Here is a 26,108-nt window from a genome sequence, read left to right on the forward strand (position 1 = left end):
AGTACCAGTCAAAAGTTTGGACACACCTACCAATTCCAGTTTAAAAAAAAAAAAACTATTTTCTACATTGTAGAATAATAGTGAAGACATCAAAACTATTAAATAACACCATATGGAATCATGTAGTAACCAAAAAAGTGTTTAACAAATCAAAATATATTTTAGATTTTAGATAATTCAAAGTAGCCATCCTTTGCCTTGGTGAAAGCTTTGCACACTCTTGGCATTCTCTCAACCAGCTTCAGTTGGAATTCTTTTCCAACAGTCTTGAAGGAGTTCCCACATATGCTGAGCACTTGTTGGCTGCTTTTCCTTCACTCTGCGGTCCAACTCATCCCAAACCATCTCAATTGGGTTGAGGTCGGGTGATTGTGGAGGCCAAGTCACCTGATGCAGCCCTCCATCACTCTCCTTCTTGGTCAAATAGCCCTTAAACAGCCTGGAGGTGTGTTGGGTCATTGTCCTTTTGAAAAACAAATGATAGTCCCACTAAGCACAAACCAGATGAGATGGTGTATCGCTGCAGAATGCTGTGGTAGCCATGCTGGTTAAGTGTGCCTTGTATTCTAAATAAATCACTGACAGTGTCACCAGCAAAGCACCATCACACCTCCTCCTCAATGCTTCACGGTGGGAACCACACATGCCGAGATTGTACGATCACCTACTCTGAGTCTCACAAAAACACGGCGGTTGGAACCAGCAATCTCAAATTTGGACTCAACAGACCACAGATTTCCACTGGTCTAATGTCCATTGCTCGTGTTTCTTGGCCCAAGCAAGTATCTTATTTGCCTTTAGTAGTGGTTTCTAATAGTGGTTTTCTTCAATTCGACCATGAAGGCCTGATTCACAGTCTCCTCTGAACAGTTGATGTTGAGATGTGTCTGTTACTTGAACTCTCTGAGGTGCAATTTGAGGTGCAGTTAATTGCCGATTTCTGAGGCTGGTAACTCTAATGAACTTACCCTTTGCAGCAGAGGTAACTCTGGGTCTTCCTTTCCTGTGGCGGTCCTCGTGAGAGCTAGTTTCATCATAGCGCTTGATGGTTTTTGCAACTGCACTTGAAGAAACTTTCAAAGTTTTTGACATTTTCCGGATTGACTGACCTTCATGCCTTGTAAAAGTAATGATGGACTTTGGTTTTTCTTTGCTTATTTGATCTGTTCTTGCCATAATATGGACTTGTTTTTTTACCAAATAGGGCTATCTTCTGTAAACCACGCCTACCTTGTCACAACAACTGATTGGCTCAAACGCATAAGGGAGGACAGAAATTCCACAAATTAACTTTTAACAAGGCACACCTGTTAATTGAAATGTATTCCAGGTGACTATCATGAAGCTGGTTGAGAGAATGCCAAGACTGTGCAAAGCTGTCATCAAGGCAAAGGGTGGCTACTTTGAAGAATCTCAAATATAATATATAGTTTGATTTGTTTAACACTTTTTTTACTACATGATTCCATATGTGTTATTTCATAGTGTTGATGTCTTCACTATTATTTTACAATGTACAAAATAGGGTCTGAATACTTATCTAAATGTAATATTTCAGTTATTTCTAAAAACCTGTTTTTGCTTTGTCATTATGGGGTATTGTGTGTATATTGATGAGGGAAACAGCCTAACAAAATGTGGAAAAAGTTAAGGGGTCTGAATAGTTTCCAGAGGCACTGACTCTATACACACACACACACATACACACATACAGTACAATTTTAATTGATGCTGTATATCATACATCCTGATAGCTATTCACCTTACCCCTATACCGTAATCAGTCCTGTATCCCTGCACATTGTAAATATGGTATTGGAACTGACCCTGTATTAGGGTTGGGTGGTATCCAGATTTTCATATCATCATCCCATCCTTCTCTCACCCCAGGATTTATGTTAATACCGGTTTAGTACACAAGTGGGTGCCAAAAAAAAAGGCTTGGGCATTTATTACCAGAATGATAACAACATTTGCACAAGTAATAGCGAATTTGCATGTAGGCTGCTAGCTAAATATGCTAATGAGCGCAAATGAAAATAAACAAATTGCAAAGACAGGCAATCCAGCTCATAAAGTTATACATATATAGGTAGGAGCTACCGAATGTCATTTTTGATTAGTTTGGACATTTACAAGCGAATGTGAATGAGAGACCTGCAAATTAACAAAGTTGACGCATGCAGTAATGTCTCTCCAGCAGCATGTCTACATGCTGTGTCTGTGTGGAGTCTGGAGTCGCTAGGGCAACAGGCCCGCCTGCTCTGCTCAGAGAAGAGGGGGGAGGAGCAGAGGGGGTGAGAACGGAGAGGAGAAAAAACGCAAGGAAATCGAGATAACAGTGGCAGCTGTACAAATAACTCATCCAAAGGGCTTTGCCTTCTCAAACACGGCAGTAAGCCAACACAATATGATGCCCCCGTCACCTTATTAATTCAGCCACTTACTTAGATAACACGACCCCTAGAATAACTTGCTAACACAAAATGCATGTTTTTCACGCAGGAAAAAAGATCAACGCTTTGTGTTTTGTAAACCGAGATCTAAAATGCTTCTTATTGTCATTTCTGCTCGGCATCAGACCAATGTTGTGCTTCAGTTGCACTTCTAAACTCGGAAGAGAATTCACGAATGGGCTTTCTATCAGCAGACAGCGCTCCGACTGATATGTAGCTTCTTTTCTCAGATACTTTCTCGGTTGACCTATTTTTCTCAGGTAAAATGCAAGATTAACTTTAAGCGAAACATTAGGACATGTAGCTGGCTACATTATTTCTATGACAGGCCTAAACCTTATACATATGATGGCCATGCATCGTTTTTGCAAAAAAAAGACCTTGCTTTTATATTAATCTCATTTACTTCTGTGGCTGCCAGCCAAATTGTTATCTGATGAAAATTAAGCTATTTTATGTTGAATGTGTTGCACTAATGTATTTTCTGTGAAGAAAAACTATAGTTGCACATCCCTGATCACTCTATTGAGGCAAAAAAAAAAAAATGTTGACTTGCGACCCCTGTCAATACACAGCTGGGACCACCTGCTCCCACTTTCTCCTGTTGTGCTATTTACAAACAAACACATGACTGGCCACACTGTTCTGGGGAACTAAGTAAGCTTCACAATGTAAAATAATGTGACCGGTGAAATAAGAACGTGATCTGCTTTATCTCCTAATGCACTGGTTCTCAATCCTGGTCCTGGGGACCCAAAGGGGTGCACATTTTTGTTTTTGCCCTAGCACTACACAGCAGATCAAAATGGCTTTGATGATTTGAATCAGGTGTGTAGTGCTAGGGCAAAAACAAAAACGTGCACCCCTTTGGGTCCCCAGGACCAGGTTTGAGAACCACTGTCCTAACGCATTGCACTAGTCAACTGCAGGTGTTTACTTAATTAAAAAATAGCCACAAATATAAAAATGTATTGGAAAACTTCAAAGAAGTAGTTAACAGTATTGACGGTATTGAAAAACCATCCCGTGGCTATTTCCAAATACTCCGGTATACGGTATACCACCCAAGCCAACCCTGTATATAGCTTCTTACTTTCTCATGTTCTTATTTTATTGTTTTTATTCTACCTTACATTGTTTTTAGTACTACATTGATATTGTTTACTACCTTGTTGGATTTAGAGCTTGCAATTATGGCATTTCACTGTACTTGTGCACGTGACATTAAAACTTGAAGTTAGCTGGCTAACTCATTGATCCTGCTTTGTAGTATACCCCTGTGGCGTTGTAATGTTTACATTCGAGTAATTTAGCAGACACTCTTGTCCAGAGTGACTTACAGTAGTGATTGCATACATTTTTGTACATGTATCAAAAACTAATTTCAGACATGGTCTTCAGGGATCTCTAAGGAACCCAAACCCCGCCCCCCAAAAATACAAAATAAACATTAACAGGAAGTTAGTCTCACACACACACAGTTACAGAGCTGCTACACGTGTGGCTGGCGACGGCTCAGATCACAGCTCATTGAGAAAAACACTGAGTTCCAGGAAGATGCCGTTCATGGCGTGGTGCACTCTCTCTCCCTCCCCCTCCCTCCCTTCCTCCCTTTGGCGCCTAGCCCCAGCCTCCAGGCTACCCCAGGGGAGAGAGAGAGGCCCCGGCGGGCAGGCTGGCGGGTAGGCAAGCGGCGAGACAGGGCTGGCTGCTCTGGCAGGGCAAACGGCTGGAACGCCCAGCTGGCACACACAGACACACAAACACTGATGGGCAATAAATAAGCATAGCGTGGGGAACACAGGAAGCTCCACCCACCTCTAGTAACCTCCGCCCTCCCCCCAACCACACACACACACACACAGAGTGGAGAGCAGCATCCACCTCTAACACCTTCCACCTCCGATAGGGTGGAGTTCAGAAAATACCCCCTACCCACTAGAGTGGTGGGGAGTGGTGTTATCACAAAGAGTAAAATAACACCCTCCTCCCTGGTGATCTACTATCACCATTATCATCATTATTATTACTATCAGCATCACTGGGGGTGGCATTTGGGAATCATTTACCCCACCCTATATTGTTTCCGTATTATGGTAGTGTGAATACTGTACATACCAGATATATAGATCTGATCTATGACCTTTTTAAAAACTTGTTAAGGTGACAGACAGCATAGGGAGAGCACAGGGAGGGACAGTTGTGGAGAATAGAGAAAACACCTCACTTTACACACACACACACACACAATTACCCTGAGCCAGGAACTATCCTGTCTGGTGCTCCGGGAGAGGGGGCGAAAGCTGTGGTGGGAGAGGGGGCGAAAATGCTACATTGGGGACCGCAGCTGTGCCGCAGCAAGGCAAATTGGTGCTGTGACATCGTCGTGGCAATGGCAAGATGTTATCTAGCAACTTCTAGAACAAATCAAGGAGTCAATAGCGATTCTCACTGAAAAATAGCGTCTAGTGCCTTCACACACTGGGCGACCATAGCACGAAATAAGCACACATTATTGACATGCCAAAAGTGAATTTCTATAACACCATAAGCACGCATAAAAATGTATTTACATGCAACAGAAATTATTAACCCCCCCAAAAAACGATTAGAAAACAATGATTTTTATTGCTAAACATGACTCTGTAAACTGAAAGGTTTTAGCCAGCTAGCTAGAGTGGGCATGTTAGCTGGTCCTTCTGTTGGATGTATGTTTTCTGTTATTGGTCAACAACGGCAGCACCGCTTCAGAAATAGAATAGATTTCTATATCACAGGCATGAGCACCGCTGACAGCGCCGCCTGGATAGAATTTTGCCCCCTCACCTAGGCTTCATTGAAAATAAATGGGCCACCCCACACTGTCTGTTAGTGACTTAACTCCTCTCTGCCTCCCTCTCTCCTTAACTCTTCCTTCCCTTCTGCCTCCCTACCTACTCCCTATCTCACTATCTCCCTCCCTCCTCTTGCTACCCCTACCTCCCTACCCTTCCCTCTTCCCTCCCACCCTGCCTGGCCCTTATGTTTTTCAGGGCGGAGGAGATACGAACACACGGCAGGCCGGTGCTATTTTCCAGCCAGTCAGCAGGATGTGCATCATAGTTCATTGTGGGGGACGAACCAAGGCACCGACCAAGCTGCTGCTGTTTTTACAGGAAGGGGTAAAAATAACCAATCGACAAAGGTTCCACCATCCGGGACTTAGGGCCGGGGCTGGGGGTTGGGCCGGCATAACATGACATGAAAAACTCCTGTTATGTTTGTTTGTTTTTAGATAAAAGGAAAACAGCAATTTGCACACAACAAGCAAGGATGCTCTTTGAGGTTGTGTTCCCGGATCTTTGGTCAAAGTACTGTAGTTATTTTGTTATTAACAGGTTATAATCACCTGAAATATAATTTTCAACCACTATGCCATGCCTATGCGGTATTTGTCATAACAGTATTCTTGTGTTTTATTGTTGGTTGACAACATTGTAGTACCAAAGACATGACCTCAGTTCATGCCAAGGACTTCTCAGCAGACTGACTTACCCACACAAACGTCCAGGCTGCAGCTCTCCCTGTGTCGCCAATGAGTGGGCCTTTACTGCAGGACAGGGCTCAAACAGGAGACTGTGGTCATGAATGGTTATTAAGGCGCTTGATTCCAATCCTTAGAGTTCATGGTGACTACATGCAATGTCGCACGACCCGACCCTTCACACTCCAACTCCGTCACGCCATGGCCAACAACACGCATGCACGCACAAACACTACCTCACCCCGCCACCCACGAATGTTCCATGGCTAAACTGAGTCACATGATGCAATGGCTTGTACTGACTTTTGGTCAATAGCAGCTTACACACTACACAGACAGGTGGACGCATTCATAGACATACAGGCATGATGTGCTTATATACAGTGCCTTCAGAATGTATTCCGACCCTTTACTTATTGTTACAGCCTGAATTCAAAATAGATTAAATGTTTAAAAAAATAAAAATCTTAACCATCTACACACAATAACCCATAACGACAAAGTGAAAACAGGTTTTTAGAAATTATAGCACATTTTTTTAAACCGAAATACAGTATTCACAACCGAGTCAATATGTTAGAATCTTTTCTGGTAAGTCACTAACAGCTTTGCACACCTGGATTGTGCAACTTATTAGTTTTTATTCTTCAAGCTCTGTCAAATTGGTTGTTGATCATGGCTAGACAACCATTTTCATGCCTTGCCATAGATTTTCAAGTAGATTTAAGTCAAAACTGTAACTCGGCCACTCAGGAACATTCACTGTCTCCTTGGTAAGCAACTCCAGTGTAGATTTAGCCTTGTGTTTTAGGTTATTGTCCTGCTGAAAAGTGAATATATCTCCCAGTGTCTGTTGGAAATCAGACAACCATGTGCTTAGCTTCATTCCGTTTTTGTGTTTTGTTTTTACCCATAACATGATGCAGTCACCACTATGCTTGAAAATATTGATAGTGGTACTCAGTAATGTGTGTATTGGATTTGCCCCAAACAGAACACTTTGTATTCGGGGGAAAAAGGTTAATTGCTTCGCCACATTTTTTGCAGTATTACTGTAGTGGCTTGTTGCAAACAGGATGCATGTTTTGTAATATTTTCATTCTGTACAGGCTTCCTTTTCATTCTCTCAATTAGGTTAGAATTGTGGAGTAACTACAATGTTGTTTATCCATCCTTAGCTTTCCCCTATCAAAGGCATTGAACTCGGTAACTGTTTTAAATTCGCCATTGCCCTCATGGTGAAACCCCTGTGATTTCCTTCCTCTCCTCAACTGAGTGAAGAAGGACGCCCGTATCTTTGGGTGTATTGATACACCATACAATCACTACAAAGTGTAATGAATAACTTCAACATGCTGAAAGGGATATTCAGTGTCTTTTTTTTCTTCATTTTTTTTGTCCTTCATCCCTTCTGCCAATAGAAACTCTTTTTTGCGAGTCATTTGGAAAACCTCCCTGGTCTTTGTGGTTGAATCTCTGTTTGAAATTCACTGCTCGACTGAGGGACCTTACAGATAATTGTATGTGTGGGGTACAGAGATGAGGTAGTCATTAAAAAATCACGTTAAACACTATTATTGCACACAGAGTCAGTCCATGCTACTTATGTGACTTGTTAAGTACATTTTTACTCCTGAATATATTTAGGCTTGCCATAACAAAAGGGGTTGAATACTTACTCATTTCAGCTTTTCAATTTTAATTCATTTGTAAACATCATTCCACTTTCACATTAGTCAAGGGGTGTGAATACTTTCTGAAGGCACAGCATATTACATTTGTTTTAGGCCTATTTGATGACTTTATTAATTCATTCCAAGTCAACATATCATCTATATAGAGCTGCTGCCTGACAAAAATCACTATTTTAGTAGTTCTTCAAAGTAAATAAGGCATACTTTTATGACTGCTGGAAACCAACTATCAATCTTAGATCGAGTATCGATTTTTTTTTTTACCTCACGATACCTCACGAAGCAACCGCTCTCTATACCTCTCGATCGCACGTTCTTCTGTCTCTTCTCTCCGTCTCAGACCAGACAAGTAGGCGCGCAATGGATTATGGCCATTACAGTTGAACACGTTTTCTGCGCTAAACTATATAGAATATTGGCCTGTTGGAAAATACAACTCCCTACTACAAATCGCACAGCTCGGGCTTGATCTGATTTATCTTTAGAGAAACTGCGCATTGCCCTCACAGAAAACCCCCTGAACCAAATGGAATTCAAATAATTGAACCGATGTCAGTTAAATCGCTCAGCACTAGCCATTTGGGACACAGACCTGAAAGGCCAAGCTGTTGAGTCCGCACAGGAAACGAGAGGACATGGACGACGCAGGGATATGAGCACACAACTCTGGAATTCAAGGATGTTTGATGCCCCCTCCCCCCTACATTGATTGAGGTGTTTGTGTTGCCTCCTGTTATTGTTAAGACTGAGGACTAAGAAAAAGAAGAACATTTAATTGAGTAAAAATAAGCTCTGTTGCTACTAGCAGCGCCAAGCGCCCCTAACCCACGACTCACCCCCATGTTCAAAAAGAAGAAAGGCTATAGATGAATAATTTCAGACAGGTTTAGAATGAAAAGGAGGAAAAGGCTGTCTTGTAGTTAGGGCAGTAATTCATAAAGCGGCCATGCAGTGACCAAGTTGTTTTGTTTCACACAATGGAAACTGATTTTGTTCAGCCCCGTCAGTCACACATAGCTCTGCAGGCATTTCCTGACTCACTATTAAACTCCTAAACACTTAGGCTGCTAGGCATATACTGCAAAAAGTAGATTGAACACAGCACTAGTAATGCACAAAATGCTGTGGGAGATGAGTTAGCCTTAATTTCTGAGTCCATGTTTTATGTCTGTCTGTCTAGTTGTGTGTGTCTGTCTGGAGCAACCTGTCATTCTGTCTGTCTAAATGTGTCTGCATCTCCTCTTCTGTTTGTAATTCCATCTGTATCTGGTCTAAGTAGTAGTGTGGCTCACTCTCACGTGATCCTCTTCACCTCACCAGACGGTTCTCCCCGGCTCTCCCTATCCTATCATCACCACTGAGCTGACTAACTACCTACGCACGGCAGCAGACTTTGGCCCGGGGCATTCCAATTCCAGTAAATGTTTTTGTTTGCGTAATGTCTCTTATAAGACGAGTCACCCCATCTGAACTCACACATCCATACTCACACTTAGCCTACCCACGGTGGTGCCTCGGTCGGTGCTGCAAAAGATAGCGTCGGGGGAAAAAAATAAGTGTTTCGACTGATAAAGAATATTACCTTACGTACAGAATATGTATATATTTTTGTTTCATTCCTTTCGCACTGAGGAATGTTTTGAGTGACAAAATACAGTATGTGGGCCTTTTTATTTAACAAGCACAAACAAGCTGTTAAGGATTATAGATCAGCACTCCCAAGTCCTACCCTGAAATGCTTGTGATACACCCCAGCCTGCTCGAAGCTCACAGTGCTGTAGTAAACGAGAGAACTTCCCGTGCCAGCGTTATGATAGCTCTTATTGAACTGGCCTAGTGCCAGACCACCTCCACAGAGGCGTATGTTTCTTAAGGTATTTCTACAACCGTCTCGTCTAGTGCTCACCAAATCAGCCGGTGGAGGAATAGAGCTGAGTAAAGATTTCTCTGATTGTCTGTCTGTAAGGCACCACAACAAACTCAAAAGCCTGGTAGAATTGACAACAGTGCGTTTGGGTGCCAATAACCTGTCTGCCAAATCTTTCCATGACCAACTCTGAACACACTCACTGTTTGTTGTGCTCTTGTCCTAGAATATCATAATGCGCACCGACTGATAGTGTGTTTCTGTTTTGTTTTAGATAAGCCTGCAACGGGGCTCTCTCTCTCTAGTATTCCAACAGATGTCCTATAACTTGTTTGTTTTCGAGAGAAGAAGTCAGTCAAATGAGTGACAGAAGGGAGGACAAAGCACGTGGTGCATCACTGGAGAGGGGAGAATCTCTCCCCTCACTCCTCTGGACTTCAAAGGTTACTGGGGTACCTAGGTTCATCCAGCGACCAGCCATATCAAGGCTGACTGATAAACATTTGCACAGCCACCAGCAGCAGGGTCCTTTGCTACATACACAGTGCTGTTGAAGAATATGGACAAGGACACAGAGTACTCCGCTACTTATATAAACAAGGGTGTGTGTGTTAAGAGTTTCAAAGGAACAAAATGTTCAAGATTGACACACAAACAGACCATAGCATCATGGACACTGCCTATAGGCCTAGTTAAACTGGGTCAAAAAGGAATCTGTAAGAAAACGTTGGTTTAGAAGGACAGTAAATACAATGTGCTGAAATGATCATTATAGGCAGTGTAAATTATTTTTGGGACATTTCTTTAGCAAGTCTATATGATGGAAGACAAACCATTCTTCAGTCCTTTAATACTGGTATAGTGTAGCTACAGAAACTCTGATATAACAGATATATTGCTCCCTCACTGTTCTCCTTACAGGCCTGTCTGCCCACTCCTCCTAGCTTTCGTTCTTTGCCAACACGTCTTGTACAGAAACTAAACACGACCAGCATTAATTCTAATGGGGTGAGGTACGGCCAATAGGAGTGCGGTGCCACCCCAAATGGGCACGGTGCCTATAAAGTCACCGAGCGGGTTTGCCAGTCACATTCCTTACACTCCAGTGACAGACTCTCTCTCTCCCCCTCTCCTCTACCAACCTCGCACTTAGAGCCGTCACTCACCCTAGTCAGGGGCTGTATGTAGCCTATCAAGCGTCTCAGAGTGCTGATTTAGGATAGGTTTACCTTTAAGATCACAATGGATAAGATGATATGGACAGGGGGTTTGCCAGTCGCATTCCTTAAACTACAGTGACAGACACACAGACAGACACATACACACAATTCAGGTGGAACGGAAGTTGTTACACATTCAGTTATTTGTCAATATATAAATCTAAAACGTAATCTAAAACCAATGAACCAGCACAGCATGGGGCTCCCGAGTGGCGCGGTGGTCTAAAGCACTGCATCTCAGTCATAGAGGCGTCACTACAGACCCTGGTTCAATCCCTGGCTGTATCACAACCGGCCGTGATCAAAAGTCCCATAGGACGGCACACAATTAGCCCAGCGTCGTCCGGGTTAGGGGAGGGTTTGGCCGGTGTAGGCCGTCATTGTAAAATAAGAATTTGTTCTTAACTGACTTGCCTAGTTAAATAAAGGTGAAATCAAATAAATGATGACATGACTTTGATACAGAGATTTAAAATCACACTGCCCCTAGGTGGTTTTTTGTACCTGATCTCTGGAACCTGCTGCTCTCCTTTCTCTCCTCCTTTCTTTCTTTCCCAGGGGCCTGCTGAGAGACACTTAACTGTTTCACAGTCAATGATTTACACCCGGGAGTGGAGACAGACCGCCAAAGCTTTGCTGGGCTGAGCCCATCATAACTGTACGCTGGACTGAAAAGAAGACTATAATACGATGGTCTTCCTATACTAGAGGGGAACTTCAAAGTGAACCACAACAGCAGTAGCACGAACTGTGTGAGCAGCAGGTTAGCTTTCCTGAATCAATAACAATTCTACTCTCTCTGTCTCTCTATTCCTTCTCTTTCTCTCTGTCTGTCTTGCTCTTTATTCCTTCTCTCGCTCGCTTTCTCTCTTTGTCTCGCTGCTTCATTGGGAAGGGCTCGTGAGCAAGCATTTCGCAGTAGAGTGTATTCGAGCACGTGTGACAAATCAAATTTGATCTCTGATACATATGCCCACAGCTACAGCTTAAAAGTGGATCCACAGAAACATCCTCATGGAATGTTGACAAGGCGCTGTCTCAAGGGGAATGAGGGCAGACGTTTTGTTGCGGCACGCATAGGCAGACCATGACTGTTACGTCTTGGAACACACCTCTGGAGTACCTAAATACAGGTAACTCGCCACATCTATTTTTATCCTGAAGAATGGAGGGGCCCCTGACGTCCATTAGAGTAACATAACAATCGCAAGACTGCTATGCTAAAACTTCAGCTATGTAGTGGGTTGAATAAGCGACACTAGTGATGTACCGATATGACATTTTTGGCCGATACCCAATATTTTCCTTGCCAAAAAAAACGATACCGATAACCGATATTTAACATTTTAGCGGCCTTTTAAGCATTCTAGTACAGTTAAATAGTTAACACACACACAGACGCAGCGGTCTAAGGCACTGCATCTCAGTGCAAGAGGCATCACTACAGTCCCTGGTTCGAATCCAGACTGTATCACATCCGGCCCTGATTGGGAGTCCCATAGGGCGGCGCACAAACCCGGCGTCATCCGGGGTAGGCCGTCATTGTAAATAAGAATTTGTTCTTAACTGACTTGCCTAGTTAAATAAAGGTTACACACACACACTGACCAAAAAGTTATTGTGTTGGCATTTACGTATGTTCCCATTACCAGTAAACATAATCAAAACCTGTTTCTTTCACTAACTTGCTGTGCTGTTTCGTTGTTCATTTGTTCAGTCATTTCATTCTCAACCAGGATGTCTATGGAACACCGTTTGGGTCTTTGCGTGTCAAATAAGCTTGTTGACCAATCAGGACCTGAATATGACTACATGTCACAATAATTTAACGTGTTCATACATTTTTTATGTAATTATTACACATTGATTACACTATCACTCGTATTTCATATGTCACAACGATTCATCGATACGTATGCTATGATGCTGGTAAAGTTGTCTCGCGCACCTACAGTTCTGGTCATAAAAAAAAGCTAGCTAGCTCATGGATGCAAATAATGTTCCCCAAAAACATAGCAAAACGCCAATCTGTTTCAGTAGCTATAGTTAGCTAGCTACCTATATAGCTAGGTGTCATCTAAAATAACCCTAATTTATAAGACAGTTCTTATTTGATTAATGGTGGTCGGACCCATCTATGTGACGCTAGCCACAATAAGGATTAGCCACAATAGTGGACTTTGTGGTTAGCCTTCAAAATAAAAGTACGGCATAATTCTACTATTTGTATTCATTTGCATCACTGTCAATAACATACTTTTATTTTGAAGGCAAAGTGCAAATTCCACTATTGTGCCTAATCCTTATTGTGGCTAGCTTCACAACACAAAACCCGGTCCGGTCGAGCATCACTAGCCAGATGACGCTAGCTGGCTGATTATAAGGTTAGCTTTGGGCAACAGGGTTAAGTAGCTGGCTAGTTATTTATTTTCATCAGGTGAACAACAAGTGGCAACCTAGCTAATACTTACAAGGATTCCTAAATCATTGCTAAGAATAATGAAAATGACTGCAGTTTCTACTGGTCAATGTTTTCAGGTTGGTTGTATTGGTGCTAGCTAGGTACCAAGCTAAAGTTAGCTACCCCAGAAGTTGCGGTCGAACAAATTGCTTTATTACCAACGCGGTATTGTAAAAACATCATTCGTGGCCGGTGTTTGCTTGTTTGCAGACTTTTTTGTACAGCTTTGACAGTGCCACGGTATCTTTTTTGACACGCAAAGACCCAAATGGTGTTCCATAGTATCTATGTCGTGAAGCTAATTGCAGTGACGCTATCACTGTGTAACTTCGGTAGGGCAACATCTGAAAAATAGCGCACTTGGTAGTGTGTACCGGTGCTCGACCAGTCGGCGAAAGCCAACATCACCCAAGACAGAACAGTTGATTGTCAAGGGCAATGAATTCCATTATCTTGGCTTTAATGGCTTTCACCTTTTGAGTTGTCTTGTAAATGTTCTTACTCTTTCAAATGACTGCTGGACTTGTTGACTGCTCAATCCACACAGCAGACATTGTGGGCTAGGTTAGGAATGCTGTGTTGCACATGTAGGGCAAAATTTTACGTGCCGTCATTACGTCATGTACCTACGTTATATAGGTATGCATGTCAGCTTTGACATTGGTTTTGCACATCGGCGTTAAACTAGACATCGTCCGATACCGATGTTGGCATTTTTAGCTAATATTGTCCGATTCCAATATGTTCACCGATATATCGTGCATCCCTAAGCAACGCGGTTATAAAGGCACAGTTACAATTACACAGTTATCTGTGCCTGTGAGAAGGCCCCTATTCGTGTCCTTAGATGCAACATTAAACAAACCATTTATAAATGCCTTATTTTAAATTGTATTACCATAGCTAAGTCTTTTTAGATGATTTGTGAAGCGTCTGTGTAGTACTTATGAATAGTTTATGAATGCTCTAGAAAGCATTTATGATAAGCAAGATTGTCCACCTTTAATTGAGAGATGTGCTCTTCACTGGAAAAGGTCATCACTCTGTGTAGACAGAATTAACACTCCAGCTTTGAGAAACAAGTCAACTTCTCTGAAGTTGTCAGAGGGATTAATGCCCTCCGTCACTGCAACAGATTTCCATCATATGGATTATGGAGATGTCGTTTTTGAGGTCAGTGTAGATCTGCATTTAAAATCTACCAGGTAGGCCAGTTGAGAACAAGTTTGCATGATTGTTGCTAACACTCCAATGTTCAGACAAAGGGAATGAAATAGTCTATAATGCACACCACAGCAGCGCTCATCTCAGACAGAGGTGTGTAGCCTACTATAGCTGCTGGCAAAGTAATTCAAAGCCTATATCACTCAGGTGCAACTTTCCAGTGCTAATATTTTTGCCATGTAAGGTTGTTATTAAAACAAAATCAGACAACCCCATAGTAGAGTAGTTTACTTATTTACCTAGTCGGCTTGTTGTGTGTTCAATGTGAGAGAAGCATTCCTCGAGGTGCATTCAAGTTGCGAGAGCCATAGGTAGGGCAACGTGTTATGACAAGCAGTCAATGCGCAATTCTTAATGCAATCACCGGGAAAACACTTCAAATCAGTTTTGGCTAATGTATTTTGAAAACAGTTTTGGCTTTTGGTTAAAAAAAAAGAGGGGGATCCAAGTTTTCCATTGCTACCACTTTATTTAAACCAGAGTTTCAAGCATAGTGTACTTTTTGGTGAACGTCGGGAACCAAATCGCATAATCTGGCTCCCTGATTTGCGTCAATCAAATCAGGGACCCCCTTTTTCCCTCAGAACAGCCTCACTTCATTAGGGCATGGGCTTCACATGGTGTCGATAGCATTCTACAGGGATGTTGACTCCAATGCGTCGCACAGTTGTGTCAAGTTGGGTGGATGTCCTTTGCGTGGTGGACCATTCTTGATACACACGGGAAACTGTTGAGAGTGAAAAACCCAGCAGTGTTGCAGTTCTTGACACAAACCGACTGCCAAACCCGTTCAGAGGCACTTAAATCTTTTGTCTTGGCCATTCACCTGAATGAGACACGTACACAATCAATGTCTGTCTCAATTGTCTCAAGGCTTAAAAATACTTAACCTGTCTCTCTCTCCCCCCCCCCCTCATCTACACTGATTTATGTGGATTTAACAAGTGACATCAATAATGGGTCATAGCTTTCACCTGGGCAGCGTATGTCCTGGAAAAGGGTTTTCTTTATGTTTTGTATACTCAGTGTACTTTGCAATAGAAACCCAAAATATATATTTTGAGTGAATAATAATTAATAATGATGTAATAACAATCAGGATGTTGTGTCCAATAGGGTAAATGCATCAGTTGGGCTACAGATGATAATGCTTATTGCTAATAGCAAATCTGATAATACAGAGAGGACCACGGACCCACTAAGCAAGTGGACTGGAATTGGTCAAGTAGGCCTACAAAATGAGCATCTTTGTTACATGAGGGAAAGTAAAGTTGGCCCCAGACAATCGATCTAAGATACACATTTTTAAATCACTTCCCCGTGATCTCCAAATAACCCCACCTATCCGTGATTCTGCACTGCGGGACATTGTGGCACATAGTGAATTAATGACGTGGGCCACAATTTAATTGACTTGACACAGGGTAGCCTATAATTCAGGGGATAATTCATAACGTGATGGTTGTAAACTAGGCCTACATAATGTCATATTAGATATTAAGCGCGAATGGATGCTTATTGCTTGCTTACCTTCCAACCTGCAGAGCTATTACTGTCTCCTTTATCCTTAAAATATGGCACGCTCTTCACCATCCAGTCATAGATCTGAGACAAGGTGAGTCGCTTCTCGGGTGAGCTCTCTATCGCCTTGGTGATGAGGTCCGCGTAGGACATATTCCCCCACGCGTTCCGACGCGACGAGCTGCTTTTCCTCTGCGCAGCAGCGGCAGCGGCCACCGAATTCGACCCGACGGGGGACGAGAGCGGGGGCACCTGTTGCTGGTGTGGCAGCAGAGTACCCGGGTGTTTCTGTAACTGCTGTGGATGATGTTGTTGCTGCTGTTGCTGGTGTATGCATTTCTCCTGGCATTGAAAATCATTGCACAAAACGAGCCGTTTCTCATCCTCCGGGTAGTCCTCTGACTCCTCTAACAAACTGAGGTTACTAATGTATTCGACAGGCTCCTGCTTGACTGAAGGCGCCGGTGAAGATGTGTTCGAGCTGGCGGCTTCGATGAACTCCGGTCGAGGCAGAGGCCAGGTGCATGACCGGGGGCGGGAGAGCGGCTCGAAATCCGGGTCAATATCAACCAACTGTTGCGGCGGTGGTAATTCTGCCATCTCGAAAGCAAACGGGCAAATAGCGCAACTGTCACATAAAGACACTCAATGACTCGACCAGTCCAGGCACCAAATGTAAAAGTGTAGAAACCGTCGTCACTTCTTCACGAACTCCCTGATAGAAGGCACTGGTTGATAACGGCCGGTGGTTTACGACGAAGTAATACAATTTCTATTTTTTTTTTAGCTCCTTTATCTAAAACTGCGCGGTTACAGTTAAAGTGTATCCGTGTTCTGTTCGTAGTATGTATATCACGCTTGTCGATGTCTACTGTCAGTGTCAATCACGGTTATACTAAATTACCTTTGTAAATCCTACGAAGTAAACTGGTAACAGACATTGGGTAACACCCACTAGGTCCTTGAGTGACAGTGAGTGGCCACCAATGATAACCCTTAGGCCTGTGTCTATAAAGTAAACAGGACATGGCTTTTACATTGCCTAATGCTTGTTTCTGATCTTATTCTATCGAGAACAATATTTCCCACCCTGAAAACAGGGGCCAGGGCAGTGAGTTTAAACGTTTAAACATGGAAAATATTGAAGGAAGTGCAAGCGGTTAGAACAATGTGTTTTTGAGTTATGTCTATTTTTTAGCCCATGTCTTAAGGGAACGTTGTCTGGGGTGTCAATGTTATTAAGTATTGGACTACTTTATAAAATGTTGGACAAGTCTTGGACTTATAAAAGTATATACAAAGTCTAAGGGAAAGTGTAGTATTTTCTGACAGAAAAAAAGCTAAGCAAACACATTTTTGAAGGGAAATAAGTGGGCAGAATTTATATTTTTTGGTTGTTATTCAATAAAAACAGAAACTTTATAAAGGGTGCCCCCTGAAGATTAGTATGTTAAAAAACATTTGATACATTTTGAGTACTTGACTCTTAAAACCTAAAGTATAGGTATCTTATTTTAATTAAATAAATAAAATATCAAAACAAAATGGTATTGCACTATATACTATTGCACACTATTAATATCCCCTTTTTAGTTTCGCACTCCCTACCCAAATCACCCTAAAGTATCTCAAAATTGATTGTGTAATTCAATGAAGTTACTTATAGATGATTTAGATATGATTTTGGAAAATGCTAATATAGGTACCATTGACTTGCTTTGGATTGCCTTGGGGGTATTTTGCCCCACTGAAGGCCAGACATTTTTCCCCCAAACATGCTCACTTTAAAATGTTACTATTTCATTAAAAACTGATTCAAATGTCTCTCTCTAACCAAGTGGATTATTTCTCTTTAGGCTCCCCTAATGGTATGTAAAAAAAGTTTAAGGATCTAACTTCATTAGATTATAAAACTTTTTCTAAATGACAAAATATTAGATCAATGTACCTCAAATGGTTTGTTGGAGTAACTTATAAAGTTGAGATCGATTTTTTTTTAGTTGAGCAAGACTATTGGTATCCAGGGAAAGTTTTAAAAAAGTGACAGAAATAACTTTGTGAGAATTACAGGAGGATGGCATTTAATCACTCTTCTTTTAGGGTGCTGCTATAGGCCAGCAAGTGCAAACTGTCAGTATCTGGAGAATGTGTGTGTGATGTTAGATAAGGTCTCTAATGCTAACAGAGACATTTTCTTGGTGACCTGAACAATGACTGGTTATCATCTAGTCCTCTCAAGAGGAAGCTTCTTACTGTGACTAATGCCTGTAACATGACCCAGGTTATCACTCAACCAACTAGTGTATACCAATAGTGTTGGACCGGTGACATCCACTTGTATGGATCATATATTCACCAATACTGCAGAACTTTGCACCATAGCAATATCAGTTCCCATTGGCTGTAGTGACCATAACAAGGAAACCCAAAGGCAGGGCCTAAAGCTATTTATAAGAGATCATACAAAATGTTCTCTCATGACTCTTTTGTTGAAGATGTAAAAAAATGTATGTTGGTCTGATTTGTATGAGGAGAATACAGATGCAACACTTGGGAGTATTTGTAAAATTATTCTTGCCCATTGTTGACAAACATGCACCTCACTAACTGTGCAAACTGTTAGAGCCCCCTGTATCGATGATGAATAAAAAAAGTGTTTTGTTCAAAGAAATGATGCAACAGAAAAAAGTGTCAAACAAGTCAGGCTGCTCAGCTGATTGGTTGACGTACTTTTAATAAAGAAATGTTGTGACATAACCTAACAAAAAAAATTTTTTATTACCAAAACAAGATAAATTACATAAAAAACTATGGGAGAAGACTTAAACACCGTAAATTATATTATGGGCAAAAAAAACTATTAATCTCCATTGTTTATTGAAGTTCATGGGTCATTTATAACAAAACCTTTTGATATAGCTTATCATTTCAATGACCATTTCACTGGTAAAGTGGACAAACTGACAAGTGAAATGACAACATTGAACAGTGAACCATCATATTTGTGTATTGAAGATCTAATAATGAAAGAGGAAGGATCGCCATTTTGAATTTGGTCAAGTTTGTGCGAAATGGGTGGAAAAAGTTGTTATCCATCAATAATGGTAAGCCACCAGGTATAGACAACCTATATGGGAAACTATTGAGAATGGTAGCAGCCTGTATTGCCACCCCTATTTGCAATGGCTTTAACCAAAACCTAAAAGAATGTGTGTCCACAGGTGTTGAAGGAAGGTAAACCAATTCCACTACCTAAAAATAATAAAGCACTCTTTGCTGGCTCTAACAGCTACCCAATCAGTTTACTGCCTGTTCTTAGTAAACTGAAGGAGATAATTGTGTTTGAACAAATACAATGCTGTTTTTTAAGGAACAAGTTAACTAGACTTTCAGCATGCATATAGCGAAGGGCACTTAACTTGTACTAAACAGACACAGATAACTGATGATTGACTCAAATAAATGGATAAGATAGTTGGATCTGTATTGTTAGATTTCAGTGCAACCTTTTATTGATCATTTGTTATTTGAAAAAACTCACTTGTTATGGCTTTACTGTGACTGTTAGCCATCACATGGTTGGATAATTACTTATCAAATAGAATAGAGTATTCTTCAATGGAAGCTTATAACAGATATGTACAGTGCGGTATCCCTCAGGGAAGTTGTCTTGGGACATTACTCTTTATTTTTACAAATTATTTGCCACTTGTCTTACAAGAAGCTCAAATGACGATGTATGCTGATGATTGCGCACTCTATACATCAGCACCTACAGCCAGTGAGCTCACCAAGACATAAAAATGATTAAGTCAGTGTCAGAATGGGTAATTAAAAATAAACTGGTCTTAAATACATCTAAAACCAAAAGCACTGTATTTGGTTCAAAGCATTCCCTTAGACCTAAACCTCAACTGGAGTTGTGCATATAAGGTGTGACCATTGAACAAGTTGAGGAAGCTAAACTCATAGTTATATACTAGATGGTCAATTATCATAGTCAAATCATATTGAAAAAGTTAGTGAAGATCGGGAGAGGTATGTCTGTTATAAAAAAATGTTGTGCATTTTTGACACAAAGATCAACTGTACTAGTTGTTCAGGCTCTGGTCTTGTCCCATCTTGATTACTGTCTGGTAATATGGTCAGGTGCAGCAAAGAAATACCTAGCAAAGCTGCAGCTGGCTCAAAACAAAGTAGCACACCTTGTTCTTAACTGCACACAAAGAACTAACATCAACAGCATGCATGATAGTCTTTCATGGTTTAGAAGAGAAGTAGTACATTTTTCCTCATCTTTTTAAATGCCTAACCACTTGTATAATATATTGCATACACTTCAAACAGACATACAGTACCAGTCAAAAGTTGACTCACCCACTCATTCAAGGGTTTCTTTATTTTTTGTATTTTCTACATTGTAGAATAATAGTGAAGATGACAAAACTATGAAATAACACATATGGAATCATGTAGTAACCAAAAGTGTATGACAAATTAAAATATCTTATATTTGAGATTCTTCAAAGTAGCCACTCTTTGCACACTCTTGGCATTCTCTCAACCAGCTTCATGAGGTAGTCACCTGGAATGCATTTAAATTAACAGGTGTGCCTTGTTAAACTACATTTGTGGAATGTCTTTCCTTCTTAAAGCATTTGAGCCATCAGTTGCGTTGTAACAAGGTAATGGTGGTATTCAGAAGATAGCCCTATTTGGTAAAAGACCAAGTCCATATTTTGGCAAGAACAGCTCAAATAAGTTAAGAGAAACAGCAGTCAATCCAGAAAATTAAGAACTTTGAAAGTTTCTTCAAGTGCTGTCGCAAAATTACCTCTGCTGCAGAGGATAAGTTCCTTAGAGCTACCAGCCTCAGCAATTGCAGCCCAAATAAAAGTGACAGACACATCAATATCAACTATTCAGAGGAGACTGCATGAATCAGGCCTTCATGGTCAAATTGCTGCAAATAAACCACTACTAAAGGACACCAATAAGAAGAGACTTCCTTGGGCAAAGAAACACCAGCAATGGACATTAGACCGGTAGAAATCTGTCTTTTGGTCTGATGAGTCCGAATTTGAGATTTTTGGTTCCAACCGCCGTGTCTTTGTGAGACGCAGAGTAGGTGAATGGAGGAGGTGTGATAATGTGGGGGTTCATTACTGATGACACTTGTGATTTAATTAGAATTCAAGGCACACTTAACCAGCATAGCACAGCATTCTGCAGCGATACGCCATCCCATCTGGTTTGCGCTTAGCGGGACTATCATTTGTTTTACAACAGGACAATGACCTAACACACCTCCAGGCTGTGTAAGAGTGATGGAGGGCTGCATCAGATGACCTGACCGCAACATACGCCTAGTTTCCTGAAATTAGTCACATATAGGAAGTGTGTAAATATTATTTGTCTCTTGGTGTCTTTCCTTTGAATTGAATGTAATATCTTATGTTGTTCTTGTCTATTACTGTTCTGTACATTTTATGTGGACCCCAGGAAAAGTAGCTGCTGCATGTGCAGTAAGTAATGGGGATCCTCAAACTTAAGTAACCCCAAGCCACCCTAAATACTATTCATTGTTACTTTGTTTGTGTATCCTCTACAAATGTAAAAAACATGTTAAAATGTTAGATGTAATAAACAGTTAAAACATTGGTTGAAATTGTGTTTGTTGCAAAATATTGCACTTAGATGTGATTGCACTAGACACTGATATTACTATTATACTAATGACCGAAACCACCTTGTTAGTTGCTCTGCACGCAAATCTCTAAAATAGTTGTGTTTAGGTTAATGGTGCGGTTTTGCATATTCACATCGCATCACATGCATGAGCCCCCACCTACTGTAAGTCACACCTGTCGCCAAAGAACATAGGTCAGTGATTATTCCTTTCATAGTAGTCTGGTGGCAAGGTGTCTTCTGCAAGACAGCAAGAGGGAGGACAGGTGAGTAAAAACACTAAATGATAGGAATACAGGTAGCCTGGTCCCAGATCTGTTTTTAAGCAATGGAGTTGGCAAGAGCTCAATGGTTTGGCATGACAATGAGTTTGCATGATAGCATAAACAGACTGCCACAGGCTAGAATGCAGGTGACTGACTCAGAGAATTCAGAAGTATAAAATCTTTCATTAGGGCCTGACATTACCACTGCTGAGCAATTACCTGAGCACACTGTCTGACCACATAACCCTGCCTAGACTCAGTCTTCATCCCAAATGGCACCCTATTCCCCATTTACTGCACTACTTTTGACCAGGGCTCATAGAGCTCTCGTCAAAAGTAGGGCACTATGTAGGGAATACGTATCAGTCATTTGGGACTCAAACTACCTTCAAGTGGTACCTGTCTATCCCCGTCACCTCTACTGCCCTCACACAGGCAATTACACCATTGGCTAAAATAGTAACCCTGTGCTTGACATCTGTACCTGTATTTGTGTCTGGTCCTTAAACTTGTGCACACAGTATTTGTCATCTTAAATCAAGCACAAGAATAAGCTGGAACATGTGCTCTAGTGATTGCGCAGCAGGTGACAGAAGGCAGACCAGTCACTTCAGGTCACAATAGTGCCACCTTGTGGGAAATTCCCAGATTACATTTTTGAACCTACTATGTAGTGATGGTTGACTCACATGTCATAACCTGCAGTTACTTTTGAGAGTTAGAATAGTACATTTGGTTGTGCATCAGCAAGTTTTTCACTTATGTCAGTCACTAAGAGTCACTCATTTAGCCCATATCAGCTAACATGTTTTAGATAGGTAATTAGTCTAGCCAGCTATTTAAACTTGTCGTAATCATGGCCGAATTACCGACGGGGAAGGAAGGGCACATGCCCAGGTGCCCTGACCTCGAGGGGGCCCCCATTGATTTTGTTAGTCACTAACTCAGATATTATATTAACATGACATAAATCATGGCAAAATGTGGAGAATTTAAGGAAATTCGCTCTAAAATTGCAACATTTTCTCTCCACCCCATGGGAAAATTTGTAGAATTCCAGAAAAATTTGTTTAAAACAGCAAACAAAAATTCTACACCTCATGGAAGTATGTGTAGAATTACAGGAAATTAACTTCAAAACTTGAAATGTTTCTCCGCAGAGCCAGGACAAAAGTAACACGGGGCAAAAGAAACAAGCCCATTTTCTCATAACTTCACTACATCATTCTATCTTGTGTTAACACGTTCCTAATGTGGAAGACGACCTCACTGCAAAAACACTGCCAAGTCTGACCATGTTTCATCGAGTAAACAGAAAGTGGTTTTGATCAATGTAAGTTAAAAAAAACACCCCCATAAGTGTTTTTCAGTTGTAGAGTTGTGTTTAGTTTAAGGTTCCAAGCATATGTTATTTTCTTAACCCATCTAGTGACTAAATGACAGCACAGGTTTCAAGTATCATGCTAGCTAGTATTGGGTGTTAGCCTGGGAGAAGTTACAGGAGAGACGAGTGGTACGAAAGTAACAATGTAAAATGGAATAAAATTAAATAAACGTTTAAGCAGAGGCCATTGTGTCTCTAGTTCATGTGGCTTTTATAATTTTACTTAGCAAAATATCAACAAGTGACTGTTTGAAAATGACATGAATTATGCCTTAATTGACTTAATGGATCAGCTTCCAACATACGTTTTAAATCGACAGGTTAGTGGTTAAAAAAATATATCTTCATGATTCTGAGGGTCAGTTAGCTTATGTCAAGCCATGGACATGTGATAAGCATGATGGGTTTGCCATTTGTGAAGAGAATAAAGACGTTTATTCTATCAAGACACGAGGAGCGCACATGACAAGGACCGCTAGAGCGCACCTGATTGGTAGGGCTAAGCATGAATAGTAATTAAAAAGTGAAAAACAGCTACTACATTCCCATTAAAGTGAGGAGAAAATGGTTTAATATAGCTATGTGATACATTTTAGTCGGGTTAATATTGTAGGCAAAATATTGTGGTTTCGCAACATTGTGATGTTGACACAGCTCATTTTATTAAAATGTTTAACCTATAGCGTGAATTATTCAAATGGACACAAACATGAAATGATGGCTAATGGTGCAGCATTTGTTTAAAGTAACAAGCAATACAAACCGGAAACACTAAGATGAGACATTGTGCACTTCTCACCAGCTGTTACTTCTGTCCCCAGGCTGTGTTACTCCCACCCTGCCGGCAGGTACAAAAGTAATGTTGCGGTAGTTATGTTGTTGGTCTATTTAATTTCAACTCATTTCCCTTAACCCTGAAATTACAGTTGGTCATGGTAGAGGACATATATAAGCTGTTAGTCATAAAATATGGTGTCTCTACCTCTATCTCTGAGTAATTTTCAAACCCTTTTTCTCCCAACTCCCCAACAGGCTCGGGAGAGGCGAAGGTCAAAATATGCATCCTTCAAAACATGACCCGCCAAGCCACGCTTCTTAACACCTGCCCGCTTACCCCGGAAGCCAACTGCACCAGTGTGTGGGAGTAAACATTGTTCAACTGACGACTGAAGTCAGCCTGCAGGTGCCCGGCACGGCACAAGGAGTCACTAGAGCACGATGAGCCAAGTCAATTCATATTTAACTTTCTTTTTTTTTTATGATATTCACGTAGGTTGTTACTTAGACCCTATTTTACATCTAAGATTGTGTTGAGACAACATGCTCTTGAATACAGGGTGGGTGTCATGTTTTGGCTGATTCAATGTACTAAAACGGGAATACAATTCAAATGTAAACTTTCAAATGGTACCACAAAGCTGGTTGTAGGTTCACACAGAGAATGTTGACTTGAATGGGAATATTTGTTTAAAATTATACTGACAATCCTCCCTAGGAAACCTATTGAAATATAGATAACAGAATAAACATGACCATTTTAAGTTGACATTCAACAGTGCGTGATAATCTTTGTGGTAGTAATTAGAAGTTACTAATTACTACCACAAAGAATTTAGCTGGTGTACCTGATCTGAAAGGATAGAAATATAATTCATAGAATGGACCTATGAGTTAAATGACACCCTGTATTCAAGAACAAGTTGACTCAACCAATGGCAGGCACAACGCAAAAACTTCAGATGTGAAATAGGTTCTAAGCTACAACATATGCGAATATGAGAAGAAAACAAATCTTGAGTATGCATTTGTAGTTAATTGACATTAAAAAGTTTACATTTTATAAAAATAAAACACGGTCTTCAATAAATAATAAAATCATTTGACAACACTTGATAAGCTTATAAATTATATCAAACTCAACCTTTTATATTTTCCAGTAATGAAGACAAGCACTTTTATGTCCTGAATGTTTTGGCATTCAGGTCCAAAGCCACTTTTTGACCACTTCTTCCATAGGAAAACATCTACGTGAAGTTTTATTTAAATCAAAAGTGATGCTGTCAAAAAGTGATTCAATTCTAATGAATTTACCCAATTTGAAGTAAGTTTACATTCTGAATTGACATGGAATTGACCCCAACCATGGTAAATAACATTACTCCCTAAGACAAGCGATGCAACATTTGTTTGCAGTCTTTTAGAAGTCAAATAGACATCTTACAAATTATTCAGCCTCCTAAGGTATTATAATATGTTGTTTCACCCTTAACAAGCAAGTGTGGTATGAGTAACATTGGGGGATGAACTTACTTTAGAACGCAAAGCAACTCCCTTTCATTGAATCATGTGCCAAGTGCTATCATTCTTCCAATCGTGTCACACAATGGAACTGCTAAGTGTTTTCAGAACAAGACCGTAATTAGTAGGTATTTGCTTTCATTGTTTTTTCACCCTCCTAACCCCCCTTTCCTGTAAAAACTTTTTACGGGTGAACGTAATGTCGCAATGACTGAGTAAATGTATACGACTAAAAGCAATTTGGCATCGGGAAACTTAGAAGGCCTGTGTAAATTTAGGATGCGTCTCAAATATTTCATATATAGTGTACTATTTTTTACCATAGCCCATAGAGGCCCTGGTCAAATGTAGTGCACCATATAGGGAAACGGTTGCCATTTGGGACACATGAACACTGATTTCACTGCTGACCTGCGACCTGTGGAAAAACAACATCCATCATGATCCCAGGATAGGAAACTAACGCTGTGAAATTGTTTATAGGAACATTTCACAACAATTGTAAG

General features: G+C 40.8%; 1 protein-coding gene and 1 long non-coding RNA gene across 2 annotated transcripts in view; one reads left to right on the forward strand and one right to left on the reverse strand.

The window, feature by feature from the left end:
• Positions 1-16,889, reverse strand: part of LOC120057374 (forkhead box protein O1-A-like) — an 83,522-nt gene extending 66,633 nt beyond the window's left edge. Inside the window, exon 1 of the mRNA XM_039005976.1 lies at positions 15,976-16,889. Within this exon, the coding sequence (XP_038861904.1) occupies positions 15,976-16,566 (591 nt within the window). The 5' untranslated portion in view covers positions 16,567-16,889. The remainder of the gene's footprint in view (positions 1-15,975) is intronic.
• LOC120057376 lies at positions 11,330-24,523 on the forward strand. Its single transcript, XR_005477918.1, has 3 exons — positions 11,330-11,523; positions 11,740-11,893; positions 24,337-24,523. It is a non-coding gene; the product is annotated as an uncharacterized LOC120057376 (long non-coding RNA).
• The last annotated feature ends 1,585 nt before the right edge of the window (positions 24,524-26,108 follow it).

Source organism: Salvelinus namaycush, chromosome 12 (genome assembly GCF_016432855.1).
Source record: "Salvelinus namaycush isolate Seneca chromosome 12, SaNama_1.0, whole genome shotgun sequence".
Taxonomy (NCBI): domain Eukaryota; kingdom Metazoa; phylum Chordata; class Actinopteri; order Salmoniformes; family Salmonidae; genus Salvelinus; species Salvelinus namaycush.